The sequence below is a fragment of the Poecilia mexicana genome, unplaced genomic scaffold (assembly GCF_051168715.1).
Source record: "Poecilia mexicana isolate PSO_F unplaced genomic scaffold, ASM5116871v1 scaffold_17, whole genome shotgun sequence".
Classification (NCBI taxonomy): domain Eukaryota; kingdom Metazoa; phylum Chordata; class Actinopteri; order Cyprinodontiformes; family Poeciliidae; genus Poecilia; species Poecilia mexicana.
Window position 1 is genome coordinate 27,373,100 of NW_028263386.1, and position 23,845 is coordinate 27,396,944.

Sequence of the window (23,845 nt, forward strand, 5' to 3'; positions counted from 1 at the left end):
CTTATGGCCATGCTATTAATAAACCCCTTATACATTCCCATACTTTGTCACGTTACAAACACAAACATAAATATTGGAATTCAGTGTAAAAGACCAACACAAAGTGCTGTATAATTGTGAAATAGAAAGAAAATCATACATGATTCAAAACTTGTTTTACAAATAAAACGCTGAAAAGTGCGGTGTGTAAAAAGTATTCAGCCCCTTGAGTGAATGTTTTATGGAACCACCTTGTGCTGCAGTTACAGCTGCTAGTCTGTAGGGTTTGTCTCTACCAGCTTAGATCATCCATTGACTGAAATTTTTGCCCATTTTTTCTTTTCCAAACAGCTCAAGTTCAGTCAGATTAGATGCAGTTTTCAGATCTTGTCACAGATTCTGAATTGGGTTAAGGTCTGGACTTTGACTAGGCCATCCTAACACATGAATTTTGTTTAAACCATTTCATTGCAGCCCTGGCTTTATGTTTAGGATGGTTGTTCTGCTGGAAGCTGAACCTTCACCCCAGTCTCCAGTCTTCAGACTCAAATAGGTTTTCTTCCAACACTGTCCTGTATTTGGTTCCATTCATCTTCATATCAATTCTGACCATCATCCCTGTCCCTGCTGGAAAGAAGCAACTGGACGACCTTGAATGGAAGGTTTACAGTTGTTCCAGACTCTTACCATTTCTGGATGATGGATTGAACAGTGAGATGATAAAAGCTTGAAAAATCATTTTATAGCATCCATGTGCAGTGCTGCTTTAAACTGCTTTCTCCCAGCTGTCTGCTGTGTTCCTTGGACTTCCTGTTTGCTCTCCAATATTCTCTGAACTTCTGAGGCGTCACAGAGCAGCTGGATTTCTACTCAGATTATACAGGTCCTTCTCAAAACATTAGTATATTGTGATAAAGTTCATTATTTTCCATAATGTAATGATAACAATTAAACTGTCATATATTTTAGATTCATTGCACACCAAATGAAATATTCCAGGTCTTTTATTGTTTTAATACTGATGATTTTGACATACAGCTCATGAAAACCCCAAATTCCTATCTCAAAAAATTAGCATATCATGAAAAGGTTCTCTGAACGAGCAATTAACCTCATCATCTGAATCAACAAAGTAACTAAACAACTGCAAAAGATTCCTGAGGCCTTTAAAAACTCCCAGCCTGGTTCTTTACTCAAAACCGCAATCATGGGTAAGACTGCTGACCTGACTGCTGTCCAGAAGGCCATCATTGACACCCTCAAGCAAGAGGGTGAGACACAGAAAGAAATTTCTGAACGAATAGGCTGTTCCCAGAGTGCTGCATCAAGGCACCTCAGTGGAAAGGAAAACGTGTGGCAGAAAACGCTGCACAACGAGAAGAGGTGACCGGACCCTGAGGAAGATTGTGGAGAAGGGCCGATTCCAGACCTTGGGGGACCTGCAGAAGCTGTGGACTGAGTCTGGAGTAGAAACATCCAGAGCCACTGTGCACAGGTGTGTGCAGGAAATGGGCTACAGGGGCCACATTCCCCAGGTCAAGCCACTTTTGAACCAGAAACAGCAGCAGAAGTGCCTGACCTGGGCTACAGAGAAGCAGCACTGGACTGTTGCTCAGTGGTCCAAAGTACTTTATTCAGAAGAAAGCAAATTTTGCATGTCATTCGGAAATCAAGGTGCCAGAGTCTGGATTAAGACTGGGGAGAAGGAAATGCCAAAATGCCAGAAGTCCAGTGTCAAGTACCCACAGTCAGTGATGGTCTGGGCTGCCATGTCTGCTGCTGGTGTTGGTCCACTGTGTTTTATCGAGGGAAAGGTCAATGCAGCAGCTATCAGGAGATTTTGGAGCACTTCATGCTTCCATCTGCTGAAAAGCTTTATGGAGATGAAGATTTCATTTTTCAGCATGACCTGGCACCTGCTCACAGTGCCAAAACCACTGGTTTACTGACCATGGTGTTACTGTTGGCCTGCCAACTCTCCTGACCTGAACCCCATAGAGAATCTGTGGGATATTGTGAAGAGAAAGTTGAGAGATGCAAGACCCAAAACTCTGGATGAGCTTAAGGTCGCTATCGGAGCATCCTGGGCCTCCATAACACCTCAGCAGTGCCACAGGCTGATTGCCTCCATGTCACGCTGCATTGAAGCAGTCATTTCTGCAAAAGGATTCCTGACCAAGTATCGAGAGCATAACTGAACATAATTATTTGAAGGTTGACTTTTTTGTTATTAAAACACTTTGAGATAGGACTTTTGGGTTTTCATGAGCTGTATGCCAAAATCATCAGTATTAAAACAATAAAAGACCTGGAATATTTCAGTTGGTGTGCAATGAATCTAAAATATATGACAGTTTAATTTTTATTATTACATCATGGAAAATAATGAACTTTATCACAATATGCTAATTTTTTGAGAAGGACCTGTACACAGGCTGACTCTGTTCAGTCATTAGCAGGCATCAGGAAACTTCTGAAGCGACATGCCCCAACCCTAACCTAACTCACAGAAAAGGGGGCTGAATACTTTTGTACGCCGCACTTTTCAAACTTTTATTTGTAAAACTATGTTTTGAATCATGTATAATTTTCTTTGTGCTACGCAATTGTATACCACTTTGTGTTGGAATTTAACATTAAATTCCAATGAAATACATTCATGTTTGTGGCTGCAATGTCACAAACAAGGACTGCGAAAACCTTTGCAAGCCACTGTAGGTAAACTTATGATGACGAGTATTAGGGCCATGCTAATAAAAAATAAAACATTGAAGAAGTAAAATTAAGAGAAGTCATAATGTTACGAAATAAAGTCATATGAAAATAATATTTTGAGAATAAAATTGTATTATTATGACTTTATTCTTGTAATTTTATGGCTTTATTCTCATAATTTCATGTTTTAAATTTTCTTACCTTGGCTCTAATACTCTACTGTAACTTCCTCCTAATTATGAAAACTTCAACAAATAATTTAACATAAATTCTGAAAAAAAGGGGGTAAAAAAGCAAGGTGAAAAGTTTGCCCTTGACAGAATTCCTTAAAAACTCTTGATATATATTCACATGTTCTATTTGAACTTTCTCCCTTTCACATATAAAACCCTTATTAATCAAACTCCACCATACAGCAGAGATCTGATTGGTCCAGATGTTCCCATCAGAGCACTTCATTCTAAGTTTGCAGGTTTATGCTGCTTCCTAGAGCTTCGAAAACTAGAATGGGAGGCAGAGGTTTTAGTTATCAGTTCTACTTTTAAGTCTAGGCTTACTTTTAACTTTATGTTTTCCATTTTTTTATTCCTTCTAGAGACTACATCTTATTTTTCTATAACAGAAATTATTCCTCAGTGCTCGTGGTTCTGCTCTCTCTCCTCAAGCCTCCAGATGGTGGAGGCAGATGGTCGTTCACACTGAGCCAAGTTCTGGTTCTGGTTCTGCTGGAGGTTTCTTCCTTTCGAACGGGAGTTTTTCCTCTCCACTGTTGCTACATGGATGCTCAGTATGATAGAAAACTTAACTAATTTTAACCATAAACTGAACTTGTTGTATTGTTTGTTTGTTTGTTTGTTAGCATGTATGTGTCAATGGTCCGAATTTATGTTTTTGTAAAGTGCCTTGTCATAACGTGTTGTGAATCAGCACTGTACAAATAAACTGAACTGAACGTTTTTTCGCTGACTTTGTTATTCTTACATCAGTGGAAGAGTGAGGAAACTGGACTGAGCGCAAAATGAAGACAAAGGAGAGGATGTTCCTGACAAACCTTGGCCTTTGCTGACATGACAGAAGAAATGTGTCTATCCTTCCTCCAAACCCTCCATCTGGTCCTACCTGGAGAAACAGAGGAAGAAAGGCAGAGAGGAATTTCAGAACAAGAACAAGGCCTCACCTCGTCAGCTTTCTTTATACCAAAAAGACAAACATAAACCCAAGGCGCAACATGCAGGTAGTGTGAAGCGTATATATTCACAATTGTCCAGATACTGTAACCAAGAAAAGAAACGCCCTGCGGGCCCCCGAACAAGTCAGCATGTCACATAAATCACGTCCTCAGAGCAATGAGGACTGTTTTTGTTGCTGCTTTTAGAAAAAGAGATGTGTTTTCTGCCAACAGCTGCGGCTAGTGTCGGCTTGTCGGCTCATACATCCATGGAAATGGACCCGGTCGAGCAACAAAAGGCAGCATCTGTGATAGTCTTGTCAAAGACATTCTTGGGGCTATTTCTGTGACAGAGGTACAAGCAGGGGAAACTAGGCATAGCCGGGACCCTCCATGGAGGTCCCGGACAAAAACCGCAGAGAGGCACTGCAGCTGATAAGGAATCTAACTGATGCAGATGTTTATATATAGTACGTGCGCCGCTGAAGATACCGTTGTCAGCTGAGCAACTGTGACATGAGGTCATTCGCCTCGGCTTTTGTAAAAACCAAACGTCATTGAAATGATAACCTGTAAAAAAAAAAAAAAAAGAAAAAAAAAGAGGATTATCTTCTAAATGTTTCAAACTAGGTCTGTGTAAGTAATTGAAACTCATGATTTATTTTGAGAGACAGCCACCTGTCTCTCATAACAGGAGAGACAGGTGACATCAGAGGTTTGTGGACTTTCTTTGGATCTTAGGATATATATATATATATATATATATATATATATATATATATATATATATATATATATATGTCTTAAATGCAAAATTTATCTTTTTTTAACAATTTTGGCTTAATTACTCCTCTGACTGTGTTGTTCTTACAGCACATTACCTTTTTTGACTCTGTATACTTCAGTTAACAATTAATTGATTACTAAATTAGGTGTTTGCTTCAAAAAATCGATTCATCACTATTGATACAATTAATTGTTTCAGCCTTAATGCAGTCCATTATATCTTTTAATGGAGAGGCGTGTAAGCAGCTGTTTTTCTTTGATCCATTCCCTGGTATTTTCGGGGAAATGCCCATTGGTATTTGTTATTAGTAAAATATTAGTGTTGCATGCAGCCAAGCAGCTTACAGTAGATACAGAAAAACAACAAAAACTTAGGGGTTACACACAGATTTATATCACTGCATATTATTCCAGCACTGTTGGGAGAGTTGTAAGTTCGAACTCATTCTCAGCCAACATCAGCAAACTTTGTTCAGTGTTTATTAATGAAGCATTTCTACATGCAAACAGTGATTAGAAGGAATCAGTAGCTGGCTGCTCCTTCTGGCCTGCGAACATTAAACAGTGAGAATGTGATGGAACAGGTAGAGAACTGGAACACAGATGTGACTTTATGTCTGTAATCTAAAAAGCATTTCTCTAATCTATAGATAATCTGGAAGCTGTTTCCAATTAATACGTACAGTTGTGTTCAAAATCACCAACCACATCCACACTGTTTCTAGTAGACATGGTTCTATGCTGCAGACCAACTTACTAAATGTGGTTGAGTAAAAGAAAACCAACAGAGCCAACCATCAAGATACTGACACCGTTATTGTGTAACTGCATCATTAACTGAAAGTACAAATTCATTGATGCACTGATTTTAATGCCTGTATCAGTACCAATATTGAAAAAAAAGAATCTAGATTGGGTATTGGTGATAATGTGCCTGATCTAAAAAGGCAGATCTATTCAGTCTAATTCTATGTTTCGTGCTCCGAGCGACGTCAAGCTTTATTGTTTATTTTATTTTAAATTTAGAATTTCTAATTGCACTTTCCAACCCATTTGTTTTTGTCAGTTTCTTTGTAATTTATTTCACATTGGTTTTTATACTTCTAACAAATTAAAAACAACTTTAATTTGTAAAAAACAAATGAAAGTTGTTTTCACATGTTTGACCAAGCTTGTGGAACCATTGGTGTGTTTAAGTGAGCTGTACTGGTGCAGAGATATAAAATAAATTTGTAATTCAACATATTTAGGTCTGTGTTTAAGTCAATTCTGTATCAGCTGATACTAAACCTCAAATATTGATGTTGGTACCTGAAGGGAAAAACGTGGATCGGTGCGTCCTTAAATGATTTCAGCTGGTTCAGTCTGTAAAATACAGATGGGCCAGAACAGGTACATGTGTTTTATGCTGGTTGTAGAATATCTTCTCTGAAAACCTAAAAAAAAACTAATTCATAGTATTGAGAGGCGCAGCATACTTTAAATAAAACTAGAGCGAAGAAAATGATCCACAGTAAAGATAAAACAATCTCAAATCAAATGCTTTAAAATACAAACCAAGACCAAAGAGGCATGGACCAAGAAACAAAGGAACTTCTAACTCAGAGGTCTCAAACTGCATCCCTTAAGGGCCGGTGTCCTGCACCCTTTAGTTGTCTCTGTGCCTCAGGCTCCACTATCAGCTCATTTGCAGCTTGACTGCATGCTAATGAGGCAGTTTAGCCATTTAACTCAAGTGTGTGGGACAAAGGACACATGTAAAAGTTGCAGGACTCTGGTCCTCGAGGAATGCAGTTTGAGACCACTGGTCTAAAGGGAGCAAAGAAAAGCTGACATGTCAAAGACTCAGCCACAGATCACAGAAGTCACCTGCAAAAAACACTTTTATTTTCATATTATAAGTCAGAAGTGTCCTTGCTAGCTTAACAGGTACATTTATTTTGGTCTGAAATGATCCAAAGTCATTTGATGCAGTGTTTATTTGGAGAGACATTCATGTGGTCATTGTTATGAAGTTACAAATAACATGAACAGATTGTTATGAGCCACTAACATCCCATAATCCACCAACGTCACTGGCTAAAAAACAAACACACGCCTTCAGAGTAAACAATCTGCAGCAGCTGCAGTCTGTAGCTCACATTCCAGCTTCCTTTCACTTTTCCTTACATGAGATAAAAACTGTTAATAAGACACAAGTCTCAGACCACGAGTACAAGCCAAGTCTCGAGTTTTTAGGGCACAATTCCAAAGTCTGAAGTCTTTTATTTTTGTGACCTAAGTGCAATTAAGTTGCCATTTCTGATTGGTTCCAGACCAACATGGTTAACAGTATTAAGTGGTCAGCCCAATGGCCGGACCTCAAATTAATTTTACTGACAGTTATTTCCTTTTTACCTTTAGCAATACATTAAAGATAACATTTCAATTAAATAAAGGAGAAACAAATAAACTGTAGATCTAAAAAATAATCTCAGACATTTGCCTTAGTCAAAGGAAAGGTGTAGAGTTTCCTAACTTTTTGGATCAATTTTTTTCCACTTTGTTGCTCTATAAAATGTTTTTAGTCCATATCCATTAACTAAAACCAGTGCTCTATTTAAACCAGAGCGCTCAAGATTGCCTAAGTCTGTTTTTGAGTAACAAGTCAATAGATGTTTGTGGCCTGACTTACTATAATAAAATCAAAGCAAAAAAAAAAAAAAAAAGACAAACAACAAAAACACATGAATAATGGAAGAAAAATACTGGGTTTTGTAACCTAACTTTTTCCATTTAAGAAAATGGAAAATCTCAAACCAGTAAACACCTAAAAGCTTTCCTCTGCAACAGCTCCACTTGCTAGAGAGCCACATTTGTTCCATTCCTGGAATGCAGCCCAGGGTGGGCCAGGCTTCTGGCAGCTCTACCCTAAATGTTTGAGTTTCTGAAGAAAAAATTCTGACAATGCTATTTTTTTAAAACTGTTTAATATTCATTTATCCAAAATTGTTTTTAGATTCATACAAAATGCAATATATTTATCATGTTTTGACTTGGGGTAGAATGTGCAAAGTTCCAGATGCATTCCAATTGCATTTATCGAAATTGCTCACTTTCTAAATTTCTCTCACACACAAATTCAGTAGTTTGCAACATTAATTCATAAGATTTTGCCTTTTTTACATGTCAATTTTAAATAACTGACTGTGTTTACACTACAAAAGCAAATCCAACCCAAAGCTGATAAACCTTTATATCCATCCATAGATGGTGCCGCTGTCTATGAATCAATTCGTCCACATTCTTCTTTTACACATGTAGGTCGCATTGGGGACATAAGCCATTCATGTAGAAGTCTGATTGCGAACGCATTTGGTTACCAGTAGAACCACACACACACACACCCACGCGCACACACACACACACACACACACACACACCCACACACACACACACACACCCACACACACACACACACACACACACACACACACACACACACACACACACACACACACACACACGGTTGTCAGCAAGAAATTGCACCTGAGCATGAAGATCTATTGTGTCTCTCAGCTCCTTTAGTAGCATGACATTCCTGAAATATTGGTTAGGCTTTGGTTCTGGTGGCCCCAGCTGGCCACTCTTAAAAAAACGTTCCAGAAGCGGCCCTGAGGAGTACCGTGGCACGGTGAGAGAGAGAGAGAGAGAGAGAGAGAGAGAGAGAGAGAGAGCTGATTTCAGGCTAAAAACAGATTAAGGTGCTAATACGCCAGCCAAAACAGAGCAAGATTTTATAAACTAAAAGAGAAAAAAGCTCTTTCTCTCTGCTATTTTTAAGTTAACCTGCTTGCTCGCCAATAATCACATCCATTCAGCATTAAACATCTCACTTGTTTAAATCTGGCATGAACATTTTAGTAAACAACACTCCCGCCACCATCTTTGAAACCACATCTATCATCTGTGTGAGGCTTTGTTTAACCTTGGCAATGAACTGCGGCAGTGCTGCGCGCTAGATGTAGCACACGGCGGCGCGAACCGTTCGCGGATCTCTAGATCCCCGGCGATATCTCCTCAGCTTGTTTATTTAACAGTCAAAATTAATCCCAGCAGTTGTGTGTTTGTAGCGGGACGGAAGACTGGCAACAGGTTATGGATCACAGCTCACGATAAGAGCCACTGATGCATTTATGCAATCCTACATGTCCCAGCTGTGGTGATCCAGTCCAGACGAAGTACAGTTGCACACACTGAGGGGGATGCGAGGGGGCTGACTGGAAGAAACTAGAAGAAAAGGCAAAACTGAGCAAAATTAAGACCTACAACCTGCATGCCATCAAGGCGAACTTAAAGCAGACTGCTGACTCAGTGACTCCCGTCCCGCTCTGTCCCTGAGCTGATTTAAAACCGAGCAGCAAAGTGAGCTGGGACTGATGCTGCAGGTCCGAGTCCCTAACGCCACAGCTGGGAGCGTTTAGCTGCTTTTAGATCAATGAACTGGGATTCTACCCCAGCCGGTCTGCTGGTTCATTTCAGCCCAGCACTCCGGAGCTGTTTACAGCCCCACGCCTGCAGCCTTTTCTGGGTGAGGTTAGGGGAGTTGGGGGGAACATGGAGTGTGTCAGTTCTTTAGCTGCTAAGGAGCTGATGGTGTTTATGCATGTCTCTACGTGTGATTAGAGAAGCCAAGCATGTGTTTTTTTGCCCTGTTTAGCTGATTAAAGCCTTTGGTTTATCCATCAGGCTGCACGTCTGCTGCAGGGAGAAAGACTTCCTGTCAACTCCCATTTACACTGGTCTGCTGCTGTCCAGTTGCTCTTCACAGTTTGTTTAGAGGATAAACTCCCCGAAAGCAGAAGCCGCTGCAGTTACAAGAGCTGCGTAAAAGAGGCAGTATTGTGTAAAAATAAACTTTAATGATCATGTTATAATGTTATTTCCTCAAACATAGCCAGAGTGTTGCTTTGATTCTTTTTTGCATGTTTGAGAAATCCTTTAATCTCCTGTAGCAACCATTCAGCTGAACGAAAAATGTCAGGGTGGACCTAGCCCCGCCTTAAAAACGCAGCTCCTCCTTAGAGTTGCAGTTTCCAAGCTTCCGAGTTTCTGCAGCCCTCCCCGGTGACTCTTCTTTCAACTCCTTCAGACTAGCCAGCAGCAATTAGCAAACACCTGCTGAAACAGTGCATGTGCTGAACTCATTATACTAACTACTTCTCAGTGCAACGCTGGAAAAAACCTTGTTAAAGAGTTAGTAGAGGACCTATGCTGTGATGACTTCCTGAAAGCATTTCAGAATGAGCAAGAAGTTTTAAAGAGACAGAAGCCCAAGGCGTTAAATTACAAAGTCAGATTTCTTTTACGTCATATTTGTACATGCAGAATTTTATAACAACAAGAAGTAACATAGTTTCTTGATTGTGCTATAAATTGGCATTATGCGCCTGGAAAACACATAATACTGCCTCTTTTCCTGGTGTGGATTGCCTGATGTCATACTGGTTGGATATAACTGAGGACAATCTGAGATAAATTGATAGTGTAACAGAAATTATACACATCAGGTCATGCAAACATATAACATGATGGAACCGGTCTAAAAAAAGAATAATTTGTGCTGCAGCATTATTGTTTCCTGATTACAAAAATAAACAGACTTAAGAGATGAAATATTCATGAAGAGTGAATGAAAGTGAAGCAGTGGGGCTGAATGCTGATGCTCAGGTTGAGATCTGATTAGCTGCCTTCCAATTTAAAGCTGAACCAAATGGATATTTTATTGCTTATTAAAGTCTTTAGGATTCATTTGATTAAGTCTAATTAAAATCTAAATTGTGAATTATTACACACTGTGTATTTCTAAAAAAAAAAAAAAAAAAAAAAAAAAACCTGTTTGTGACTATATTATTGAAAACACAACACAGGGATTTTTAGTTGTCTTAAAGACATTAATCAGTCTTACCAATGGTAAGCAATGTCTGTGAGATCATTTATCTTTACATTATACACTACAAAATCAGTGATCAGAATTGTTCTGATATATAGTGTATTGTTTTTAAACGATTATATATGAATTCAATTCAATTCTGTTTCTCAAAAGCAATAAATGGGGATTTGTAGTTTTTTCTGTAACTTCTCATCTTGTTATCAGATGAAGTCTCATCTCTAGCATGATATTACAAATATATACAAATGATTTCAGTCAATGGCAATTAATTCATCTCTTGAGCACCTATAAAGGCCTGAACATGTGATGTGTTTCAGAGTGCATTTAAACAACCAAAAATTACAATTATTTGAATTAAAACATTCAGTTGAATTAAAACATTTGCATTTAATGTGATGTTATTTTCCAAACATCACCTTAGAGATGATAAAAGCAACATGTTTTTTGTCTATTAGCTGTTTCTAAAGGGGAAAATAAATTCAGTACGTTTCTGATCTGTGCAGTTACCCCCTCAGAGCTGATCTGTGCCCACAGAGTTTCTATAAACATCTCACCTTGTTCCAGAGAAAGAGCGCTCTCTTGTCTAATATATGTGGTAATGACCTCCCATTAGGGACGCGCCGTATTCTGCTGTGGATGTATGTATGTATGTAAAATGCTCTGACCTCCAGCTTCAACCTGTCACTACTGTGTTGCCTGATTGCAGGATCCAGGAGAAGGGAGGGAAAAAAACAAAAAACACAGCAGTAAATCACAGCCGGCTCAATAAAAGACACCTGCGGTGTAAGAGGAGACGGAGGAGAGGGAGGCCGAACACCCGGAGAGCTGCCTGATCACTAACAGACACCGGGAAACCTGGGGAGGTCCCAGAAAGTGAAGCTGGAGGAGATCTGCTGGGGCTCCAAAAGCTCCGTTTGCACACACAGAGACGTACAAACTGGTTCTGTAGCTTTGCTTTAATCTAGCGTATGACACTCTGCTGACAGGGTTTGAAGTACTTTCCATAAACATGGTATGCAAGAAGCTCTAGGCTATTACATCACCTGTTAAATTTGTACTCTGATGTAGTGAAAGAGTCTAAGAAGTGGCCTCCAGGAAAAAGGGCTGCTCAGGACAATAAAAACTGAGATAACTCTCCCTTTAGAGTAATTAGAACGCTCCTATTTTCACAAATCAGATGTAAAGTCTATTAAACTTTTATTGTTTTTGACTCGTTACGAGTGCTTCCCTCCAACTTTGGACCACATGAATCTCTCCGTTTTAATAATGTAAGGCAGCCACAAAGTCAAGGGTGAAAAAAGAAAATGGGGGAAGTGATAAAGAGAATGAGATAATTAAAAAAATATAAGCGAAAGTAGAGTTCAAAACATGAGTTATGTCCAGGGGAAAGAGAAATGAGGGAAGGATAATTGAGCCACAGAACGGGGGGAATGCAAAAGGAGAGATAAGGCCCAAAACAGGGAAGAGGGTGATTGGGAAAATGAGAGTGCAGAAAGAGAGCGTAGACTGAAGCCGATCACTCTGTAATCCCATAATCCCTGCCAGGCAGGCAGGATATAATTGCTCGTTAGTGCCAGTTTCCACTCGGAGGCCTGTCACTGCAGGAAAACCACAGAGTGCAGGCTAAATGAGAAACAGATAGCAGGTCCCATGCCTCGGTTCAGATAGGTTAGACAGGGCCCTGGCCTCTTCAACTCCCTGCATGTGTGTGCACACACTTTTTGTCAGCAACCTCCATTCTCTGGATATAAAACAAGAGATACGTCTCTACTTTCTGTTCATTTCTCTTCATTGCTAACTATGAAGGCCACACACAAGAGGGAGGCCCGAGGGTAATCAGAGATGTGGACGTCACAGAGCCTGGAGGAGGATGGTGAAGAGAAGAGGGGAATCTGAATGATCTCACCCGTCCAGGTGGTTTTATTAACTGACTGACAACATGTGAGTGTGGAGGTGTCAGAGAGTGTTTCAGGCCAGGATCAGGCCAGGCGAGAGGCAGGGAGTTTGAATAATCTGTCAGGAGCAGGGTGGCTGTGAATAACTCGAGCTGTGCTGGTGTGGGTTTAATGAAAGGTGTAATTCCCCCAAATGAAAAATGATGAAAAACAAATTTTACAGAAATGCTGTATTCATTCATATTTCATATTGATTAAAATTGCACAGGAAAAATGTATGATGGAATCAGACGATCTTTACCCTGATTGGCCCTTCCTGACTTGTCACCAGTTGATTGGGAGGCTCAAAAAAACCTATGTTTTTTCAACCAGTGACTGCACCACTGCAAGTGTAGCACTGACAAAACTGCAGTTCTTATGTTAGCCTGGCATGTCTGCTAAAATTAGAAGCTACAGAAACTTTAAAATTCAGGCAGCAGCATGGTGTCACTTGATATGAATATCACGGTAAAAAAAATAAAAATAATACAAAACATAAAACAACTCTATAAACTTAATGACAGGATAAAGTATATGAACAGTTGCCATGGGTTACTTAGGCATTCATCACCTTCCCATCTCTCCCACCACAGGCCTAATGACACAACCTTCACATCCACCAAATAATTTACATGACTCTGCAGGAGCATATCCCACACACAGGCACACACACACACATGCACACACGCATACACGCATGCATGCGTTTGTGGTTTATGACACCATTATGCCTTTTGGAGTGTTTATGGGGACACACCTTGCCCTTCATCTGGTGAACACAAAAAGTAAGTCACAAATTTTTACTCTACCCATACCAGACACAAACACACACGCACGCACACGCACACAAGTCATGGTTCAACAGCCCAAAAATGTCCATAAAATATTCTGCTGGTTTTAAATAGTGTTAGCCAACTCCACTGAAAAAGCAGAGAGACTGCACTTTTATCTGGCTTTATTTAGCATAGACTGGCGCTGCCCTCCCCCCACCTGTTGCTTTAGGATCCAGGAAAAGGATCCTGTATATATACTGCTCAAAAAAATAAAGGGAACATTTCACTTTAATTTTGTGTGTGGCTCCAAATCCAGGCCTCCATTGGTATGTATATATATATATATATATATATATATATATATATATATATATATATATATATATATATATATATATATATATATATATATATATATATGTATGTATGTTAGGGCTGTGGTGATACAATAATCACACGATACGATACATGATATTCTGCTCACGATATGATATATATTGCGATATTCGGCAAACGATACAATTCAATACACTCTTGCGATTTTCTGAAAGATTTTAGAGGGACAGAGTGATTTTGGTGACATTTTGTGACTGCTATAGAGTTGGATTTAATTAATTTAACTGAAAACTGATTAAAAGCACCAACTACACAATACCTGGCTCTGGTTGGACATGGAGTTAATGAAGCTGGACAAAATGAATCAAAGAAGTGGTGAGAAAACATGTTTCTTTTTATTGAAACAGTACAAACTGTAGCTTACATGCATTGTAAAGTAAATAAAGTGCACCAAGTACCCTGCTCTGAATAGTTTGATACCTTTTTAACCTTGACACTTAGCATCTGAAGGAATCACTCTAAGCCTGATGACCTAATCACTCTCCCAGCGAAGCAAGCAGTGAGTGAGCAAGGTGACAGTTGGATGTTACGATACTTGTGGATGAATATCGATTTTTTTCTAGGAAAGAAAATATCGATATATATCGCAAAATCGATATTATTATTACACAGCCTCTCTGAGGCCCTGGTATTTCTCCAGTTTCTCATGCTCCTTTTTCCTGATGTTTTCCTGATATATATATATATATATATATATATATATATATATATATATATATATATATATATATATATATATATATATATATATATATATATCAGGATTTAATAATATATATATATATATATATATATATATATATATATATCAGGATTTAATAATATATATATATATATATATATATATATATATATATATATATATATATATATATATATATGGATTACATGTTACTTATGTTTTGAGTACTTGTGAAAGGCCATGACGTCCTGGGTGAAGAGTCACATTGTCCAAACCAGAGCTTGTGAATATATCAGCATTTCAAGTTTGAGCTTCAAAATATCTGCAGCTCTCACAGATTTAAAATCAATGTCATGAGCAAATCAATGCCCAGCTGTGATATTAAATATAGTAACTGTCATAGCTAACAGGTCAAAACCTTCACCTAACAAAAGCAAAAACAATAGAGAAGAACAAGAATAAACAGTCCCACTTTCTGAGTGAAGCTAGCGTAGCATTGTACATGCAGGGTATGTTAACAGCCCTGGCCATGTACTGCACCCTACAGACATAGTTACCATTTCTGATACCAATAAGAAGAGTAGAAAAATAAAACATGGACATAAAGCTAAAATTATAGCAGCATAATTTTGTTGATAACCTGTATGAACTGAGCTAACAAGGCTCATATTCTGGGAAAACAAGTAATGTCTTTAGACCTTTATTTTTGTGCAGATTTTTTTAACACTAATCTGTTTCTCATTAGAAAGATAGGAAAACTTTTTGGATGCCCAGGAGGAGTAAATCTTAGAGAAACGTTATTTCCTACGCTGACCCTGCAGCTTTCTTTCTGAACAAAGGAGCGGAGCTCTAACGAAACGTGTCTAATGGTTCTTCGGGGGGATAAATGAAGCACTTTCAGTGGAGAACAATGTGTTTGAAGTGTAACAGGCCTGGACTGCTGCCCTTACACGTTTAGGTTAGGGCTGCCAAAGAAAAGTTACTGCAAGTTGACAAGGTCCTGGGATCAGTGGGTCACGGTGAGAACGCGATAAAATATGTTTTCATGGGCCATGAGCAGCTGTGAGCTGCATCTCTGATGGCTTTATTAAAGAAGAAAGAGCAGGGAAAAGCTGTCACCATGCCAACCACCCGAACCACCTAATGCCACTAGTGACCCCACATGTTGGAAAAGTGAAGCAGAGAGCTGAAGTTTCACCACTGCATGCATACAGGAGAGAAACCTGCAGACACACTGCTGGACTCTGCAGACATTTCTCGGCTGGACGGCCTCCAAAACCTCAGCAAGGCTGCTTATTGTTAGGCAGGAGAAGAAAATGAATGGATTTATGGAAGCTTTTGGTTACAAGTTTACATTTTAGACCTCATTCAAAAAGCATGATGTTATTTTAGATGTCGGCATGTTTCAGACATTATGTTATGTCCCAGATAGTCAAATCAGGTTCTTCCCTTTGCTTCCACATGTTTTTGTTCTCCCACATACCTTCGTAATCACTACTTGTTTGGTAAATTTTTCACATTGCTGTTAATGTTATTGGTAGACACATAAGCAACCCTTCCCCGGGGCTTCTCTCTCATCGTAAGCCAGCGTCTTCAATCTGTCAGCATTGCTCGGCTGAACTGGTTCAGGGTTATTCACCAACTGATCTGAAAGAAAAACAATACCCAAATTTTGTTTTGCAAATTTAATATCATTCAAAGCAACCCTCCCCAGGGTCAATTTAAAAAATATCAAAGGGGTTTATTACAAATGAGTAGGAACAAAGCAAACCAAGGGGTGGAACTGTAATTTATCCAGAGGTAAATCTATAATTCCCTATGCTTAAAAAGAACTAAATTACCAAAATATTGCATATGACATTTGACTTTTGCAGGAAATCTTAATTTAGTGTGTTTAACTTGATGAATGATGACAACAAAATCCAATCCCAATCTAAGTCCAGTTTGTCGTGACATGCCATCAAACTCCTTAGTTTCCTTTTGTTCCACATTTAATATTTACTTAGCTGAAGCTTTCTTTACCTTTTTGGATCAAAGGGGCTACATGTTTACAGTTCTGGTTCAGTACGTGCCTTCACAAATCTCATTTTAAGATAATTCCAGCTGCTATTTCTTCTCTTTTCTTTACTTTTCTTTTTTTTAACCACAAACACTGTGGTCTATCTGACAAATAGAAAATCTTTCCTGCTCATTAACCAAAAACTGCTTATGGGAGAAAGTAGAGAGCAAAAAAGCTTTGTTTTTGTAAAAGGATTCTGTTAAGAGATTATGACCAGTCAATATGTTACCTACATTATGTTTATAACAAGAAAATTAGTTTTTTCAGCGGATAGCTATCTAGTGCATAGTCGAGATAAAAGGAGATGTGCTATATGAAAAACAACCCAGAAGTAGGTTCTAGAAGTAATCTAAATGGATGAACATTGGCTCCGTTTGAGCAGCCATAGTTGAAAAGTAACATAAAAACTGTGAAACTGTTTAACTCAATAATTAAGTTTAACAAAAAATGATTCCCATTTATGCATCAAAGCATAATGTCACAAACACTGTGACTAAACTCAAAACAATATGCACACATGGGCCATCTTAAATATTTTTACACATCAGCATCGTTAAAAGACATCATCATCAAGCACTGCTGCACTGTAAGATAAAAAGTACTATTTCACAAAAAATATAGAACATAATCAAATTTGTAAATGAGAGACAAATGATGATGGCGAGTTTACTCTTAACATTTCTGATTGGCTGTTGGCTGATAAACAAATTCATGTTTTTTAAAGTGAAGATGTTAAGAGGGTAGAATACTACAGGTAATATTTTTTTTGATAATTATGCCAACTCTGATCCAATTGAAACCCAAATCTGAACTTTCAAGATTATTTTCTGTACCTTCTCTGCTTTCCAGTTTTTGGCGTTTTTATGAGTTTTTAATTAAATCGTTTGACAAAGATCTAAATAACAAAAACAGAAGGGACACAATTCAATGGAGATCCTAATAAACTAATGATGAAGCTCTGATAAAAAGTATCTCGTTGCATAATGCTGTATATTCCCACTGTACGATAAATATAGTTAAATAAAAACAAAGATAACATGGCGCAGCATGCTCATGGTTCCTGTAACTGCTCTATTTTGTTCTTTTTCAGACTCTGATTTCCAACATTGTCCAGCAGTTTGTTACAATATTGTGATACATTTACATTAAGTACATCCACCTTACCTCAGATTACATTAATCAACTCTAATTCAAAATCCATGTCATTTAAATGTATCCATTTTGGATTCTTTAAAGCAGGTAATACAATATGAATTAGTCTAAAAACTAGAGTATTTTTCCATACCAATGTTTAATGTTTCTGTGCTTATCCAGACTTATTCCAAATTGCATTGAAAATCTTCGTGGATAAAAAAAAATATTATTGTTCCAATATTTGGAAGACTGAAGAGATAAGAGTGGGGGAAAAAAAACTTGCCCTCATGGTTTGCAGTTTGTCCTGAACAATTCTCTCTCAAGACTCTGGCAGAGGTTTTGAACCTTTCTGTTTTTGTACTTTCTGAAAACCTGCAAACTCCCCAAACAAAGAGAAGGAGCCAGAATTCAGGCTTAGGAGTGTTTGGATTTTCCACTTCAGCTTTACCGAGGAGGGTCACTGGAAAGTTTAGTTCAAGTACTGTTAGCTCTAATTAACAACCCAGAAATCCACAGTCCGGCAGACTCACAAGGGTCTTGTGATCCACTCAGGTAAATTAAATGGGACGTCGTCGTCCACCTGGCAGAGTCCATTTTCCCATGAACACTGTGATTCAGAAAGCCTTCTGATGCGACACATCTGTGTCCTCACCGTCTCACTTCTCTGCACTTTGTTTCCCGCTCAGGCTGTTTCCCAGTGTCCATGACCCTAATAACCCAAATTCCTGCCTGATTAAGTTGGTTTAAGAGGAAGCCACACAGAGAGCGCTTGGGTGAGCCTCACCTTAAATGGGAACACATTTTAGCTATGTTGGACCAATGATCACAGGGTAGGATTTCACTTTCCGGTGTTTGAAAGAGAGGAGCACCAGGGGAGAATGGATAAGGATAAAGAGGAAACGGACAGACAAAAAAAAAAAAACAACCATACCGTTGTCATAGGATTTTCTTGCCAAATGCACAGAGTAAAAGTCATATATCCAGTAAAACTGTCTCAGGAAAACAGCACACAAGCCCCCCTCCCTCGCTCCTCATTTCAACCTTTTCTTGCTCCCAACTTGTGTTATTATTTCTCCAAATTAATCCCACACTGAACCTGAGACTGTGCTCTGAGAAGTGGGCATAAGTCAGACACTCACACATCCAGATCGTTATGAGTGTGTCTCGCGTCTGGCCGAACCCAGAGAGTTTCCGTGTCGCCCGCTTGTGCCCCAGACAGGCTCGGTTTAATGACCTGAGCCCGATAGTTCAAAGCGGCCCTCAAACACTATGATTAATGAACGTGACCTGCTAATTTCAGAAGAATACAGCTCGTTGTATCGAAAAGCCCTCTGAAAACATGAGCGGTACCCAGCTAGTTAACATTCTTCTGTATTTTAAAGGAAAAATTGTTTTAAAGAGGCCGATTTCATGATAAGGTCAGAACTAAGCAACATGTTTCATCAGCAACCCTGAAAGAATTAACTGCTGCTTTGTTCTTAACAATTTAAGCTGTTTGAACTTAAGAAAAGAGCCCAACATCAACACAACAACTCAAGATTACAGGCAGAAAGTTTTTCTCTCATGATTTTGCAAAAAGACTGTCCACTGCTTCAAAGCAAGGGGAGAAAGCAGAAGTACCATGGGAAGCATTTGTCTGAAGGAATACAGCTAACAAATTGAAATTCCTTTTTGTCAGATCATGCCTCCTACAATTTGCCCTGCAGGAATCACTGTGGTTGGCTGTGTACTCTAAGCACTTCCAGATTGAAGCTGCCCTGTGGCACTTCAGGTTGCATAATCAATCTCTCTCACTGAGTGCTCTCCATTAATGGTGGGGCAAAACAGCCAGACTAACGTTACACACTGAAGTTGAGACACAGCCAAAGACAAGGCTCCCAACACGACACACGCATCCATCTTTTACTGACACATTTCCATTTATCTGCAGAGACGTTGCCCAACTTTAATTTGTTGAATGTTCTATGGCATCAGTTTGGCTGTGGAATGAACCAAGCACATTAATCTGTTGATTGGAGGATTTTTTTAAATGGCGTTTTATAGTTTTATGCCTTTAAGCAATCAGTATACTTTTAGTCTTTTGGTTTCAAGTTCCTTCTGTTTGGATGTTTGTGCGCCAAACACCTGGCACTTTCCGGGGTTCAAACAGATTCATAGCAACAGAGACTAGATTATACCTAGCTAAAGCATTTCACTAAATAAAGAAGAAACAACCTCGGGAAGTTTAATAAATGAGAATTGTATGAAAAAATGTGCTTTATGATCTTGATAACCATTCACATATTGAACTACAGCTTAAAGTAGAAACATTTTATGCTAGCAGATAATCACACTGAAAGTGTACCATTCAGCTGATGCTAGCTGGCTAAACACTGAATGTGTCGAGATTCAGGGTCACATCCGGCCAAAGGACCCAGATACTGAAGAAAGTGAGTGGCTGTGAAACTGGGCGGTGCAGATTTCCTGTATCTCGGCGCATGTCCTGTTGCCTTGCAACAGTGGCGACTCTAAACACAACACTGGTAAAATGGAGAATGAAATCCTCCATGAGTTTTTTTTTTTTTTTTTTTTTTTTATTACAGTACTTATTTAATCCTAAATTTACTTTTTCAGAAATGACATGTCTATGCAAATAGCAAATGCCTAACAACACAACCGCATTAAAATTTTAATTGTTGTACCACCAAATATTAACATAGGCTACTAGCAGCCTATATTATATCCTCTTTCCCTTTGTCTGCCAAATTTATAACAAAAATATCCAGTCTGACCAAACTTGAATGTTGGGGTAGAGTGGGCTGCAAAGGATCCACCAGACCTGTTCATTCAAACATGGGGAAAAGGAAGGATGCATTTGGATTTGTTTTTGAATTTGGACAGCCTTCACAACATGGCAGTGACGTAATCGGCCTTCGGAGGTGACCTTCCAATGTTGCAGGCCCTGAATTTAGACAAATTCAGTCCTGGTAATGTATTTAGCTGTTAACCTCCTGTGCCTTATTATCAGCATTGGAGTAGCTCTTCAGTATTAGAATGATATCGACCTGCTTTTATGGATACAATCAAGCTAAGCAAGATGAGGGATGATAAAAGTATAATCATTGGAGTGTGTAAGTGTGTCACAAACAAAACTGCTCAAAATAAAGCTATTCAGATTCAGAGTTAACTTCAGTACAGCGTTATGTTGAATAGAGTAACTTTACTGCTAAACAGAACACAGAAACTGTATTCAATCAATTATTTAAACCTATTGAACAACCAACCAATTCTGTCTTGGACTCCTGATTATTTTTGTATTTATTGCAATAAAGATGAAAGGGAAAATGTTTTGCTGTTGTTTTAGGTAACTGTGTACCTACAGCATTTCTAGATGTCACTGCAGTCAAAACCCAACAAACACAAAAAATCCCAGTTTGAAATTGGCTTTTATCACACCATAACTGCATTTAATCCTATTTTTGATTTTATAGATTTTTTTGCCGATTGGTCCAACATTAAAAATAAAAGTAAAAGTAACAATCCTGTCAGTATTGGGGGGGGGGGCTTTGGGGGATTTCAGACATCAGTAGAAGGAATTTATTGCTATTATAATAAGTACAATTCTTAACAAGATAAAAAAAAAATTTTAAAGATGAATGACATGATAAATGTCCATACCATGAATCAACTGTGGAAAATGTAGTTGAAATAGAAGTAGCAAAAAGTTTAACCACACTGTTAGATTTTGAGGTTTGTAATTTATTGTTTTCATAATAGATCATAATCCAGATTACAATTATTTGCTTTATTCTGGGAGTAATCCAATTTTTCACCCCTAGTTCCTACTACTGCAGTTGAACTCAACATACACATCATGAATCTGGATAAATTTGGATACCAAAAACGTTACTGCTAATTATCGGGTTTTCATACTGGGTTCCACGTAGCGCTGCTGGGATTTGCGTCCCCTTTAAAGGTTCTTCATTACTTACAAGTTTAATACCCAAATAACTGAGCATTGTGAGGTGAACTGTGGTCTAAACCTGCTGAAATTATTTTTTAAATCACATGCATAATTTTTGTTGACAGCTGGGCTAAAATCTGGACATATTTGGCGTAAAACTGCAAATTGATACAGAAACTGCCACAGAACATGATAGGAAAATATAATTCCTGTTGAAAAACTGCCTTTTGTTGAATAAATATGAATTCCTGACTGATCCTCATAATGTCCATGAGGGATCTTACTGTCAAATCAAACTGTACAACTTGTACTTACAGTACTTAAGTACTGGTGTGTACTTAATGTACACACCAGTACATTAAGTTAATAATATCTTTTAACTCTTGAACTAGTTTTGATTTTGACTTTGTTGCTTTTGCACGACTTACTACTTGTGTTACTTACAGATTTTCAGTTATGTGTGTGTGAATTATATGACATTATGAGAGATAAATTGTCTAAATTTGCACATAAAGTATGTTGCAACCAGGGCTACAGGGAGAAAGGCTACACATGAAGTTACATGTTAACGAGGTCAATGCATCATGTCCAAATTAAAACCATGTCTGTCGCTCAGTAGGAAGTTAATTAACAAAAATAGCCACAAAGCTGGAAGCACAACATGATTTTGGTTCTGAATGGAAACCACCAAACGTGGAAAATATTTACACAACTGATGACTGTGAACAAGAAACAAGTGTTCATTCTCCCTTATGCAGAACCCGTGAATTTCTATGATCTCGCCAGCAGCAGGAGATGCAAAACAGGGAGAAATGATTTCAGGTTGTCCTCAGTTCATAATGAAGCTAAGCTAATGCATATCAGCAGCTTTCAGCTATGCATGATGTGTTGGTTAATATGCTCTGCTTTTAAAAAGCTTGAAATCACACTAGTATTTGTAAAATTAACTATGTTCTGAAATAGTAAGTAGAAGAAACATTGATCTAAAAAAGCCCAAAATTCCACACAATAGATTTTGCATTATAAATTTTTATCTGTATAATTATTCTTTTTCCTATGTTAGTCATATTGTATAATTTACAGTGTTTTTACTTTGACCTGCCATCGCTTGTATTCTGACATAAAAACATCCAAATTATCATTGTTTATCTTTGATGGAAACATTTGTATGACAGAAATTTCAGATTTTTTTTAGTACTAAAGATTATTTCCTATGTAGGGGAAGAGAAGAGGGGGTATTTCAAAAGTGGAGCGTCAAAAAACATAAAGACTTTTTTTTTTTTCATTTTTCTTAATAAAATGTAATTTTCTGTTTTGTTGCATTAAATCTGAATGCCAGCTACAGTTAAAATATAATGTGTGATGATTACTACTTGCAAAATTATATATAATATGTAAAAAAAATTTCTGTTTATTCTGAATTTAAAAATAAAGTTAAGCAAAAAATATGAAATAATCATCTGCTAAATATTATGTCAACAGTCAGGCGGTCTGTTTAGGAAGTCAGTTTGCAGTCACTATAATAACACTGATGAGTAGTGCTCTTTAAGTTCATGATTGTCTGTTCTTTGTGACTGAAATGGCCCAATTAACTGTAACTCAGTCATAAAGTTTAGGAGCATTTTTTCAGTTAGCTGACCGGCAGTGTGTAGCAACAGGTAGGGAAGGGGCAGCTCTGCCCTTCTCTATTCATACAACTGAAGAATACTCTGGTGAAAAATTTCCTCGACTGAGAACCAGAACCCTTTAAATAACGTTGCACCGATAAATCCATCAGTCAATAAACTGGTGGCAATTTGTCAAATTTCAGAAGATTGGAGAACATCCAATAAATGTGAAACCGATCTTATCGACACCACAGAGGTATGAAAATCTGCTCTGCAGTGAGAGTGAGAGATGACTGACCCACGTCTGCGCCGCGATTAACAATAATCACCACACTGTTGCCAACTTAGCAACTTTCTTGCCATGTTTAGTGACTTTTTATACAAAATAAATCAGTACTGGCAGATCTGACTTCATATTAACATCGGTTCATAACATCAGCCAGAAGATTGCAATTGGTGCATCTGACTTTTAACACTTTGGTAGTTAATACATGTTTAGTACAAAAGTATCTCTTATTGCCTTTTTTGTGTTGAATTCAGATGAATCCTTTAGAGTTTGGATTAAAATGATCAGGCTAGATGCCAGAAGCAGCCTCATCACAACCACAGAGCTTCCAGCTGCTTCTTAAGAAGAGCTAATGTCTGCAGTTGAAGCTGCTCTCTGTGACTCTGACCAGCAACTGAGCAACAAAGAGTTAAACCCATAACGGCAAATAGCAGCACCGCTAGCTCTACTA

The 23,845-nt window shown here is 38.2% G+C and overlaps 1 protein-coding gene across 1 annotated transcript in view; it reads right to left on the reverse strand.

Moving 5' to 3' along the window:
• artnb (artemin b) overlaps positions 1-23,845 on the reverse strand; it is a 36,058-nt gene that overhangs the window by 7,542 nt on the left and 4,671 nt on the right. The window contains exon 2 of the mRNA XM_015012265.2: positions 3,746-3,813. Within this exon, the coding sequence (XP_014867751.2) occupies positions 3,746-3,813 (68 nt within the window). The remainder of the gene's footprint in view (positions 1-3,745; positions 3,814-23,845) is intronic.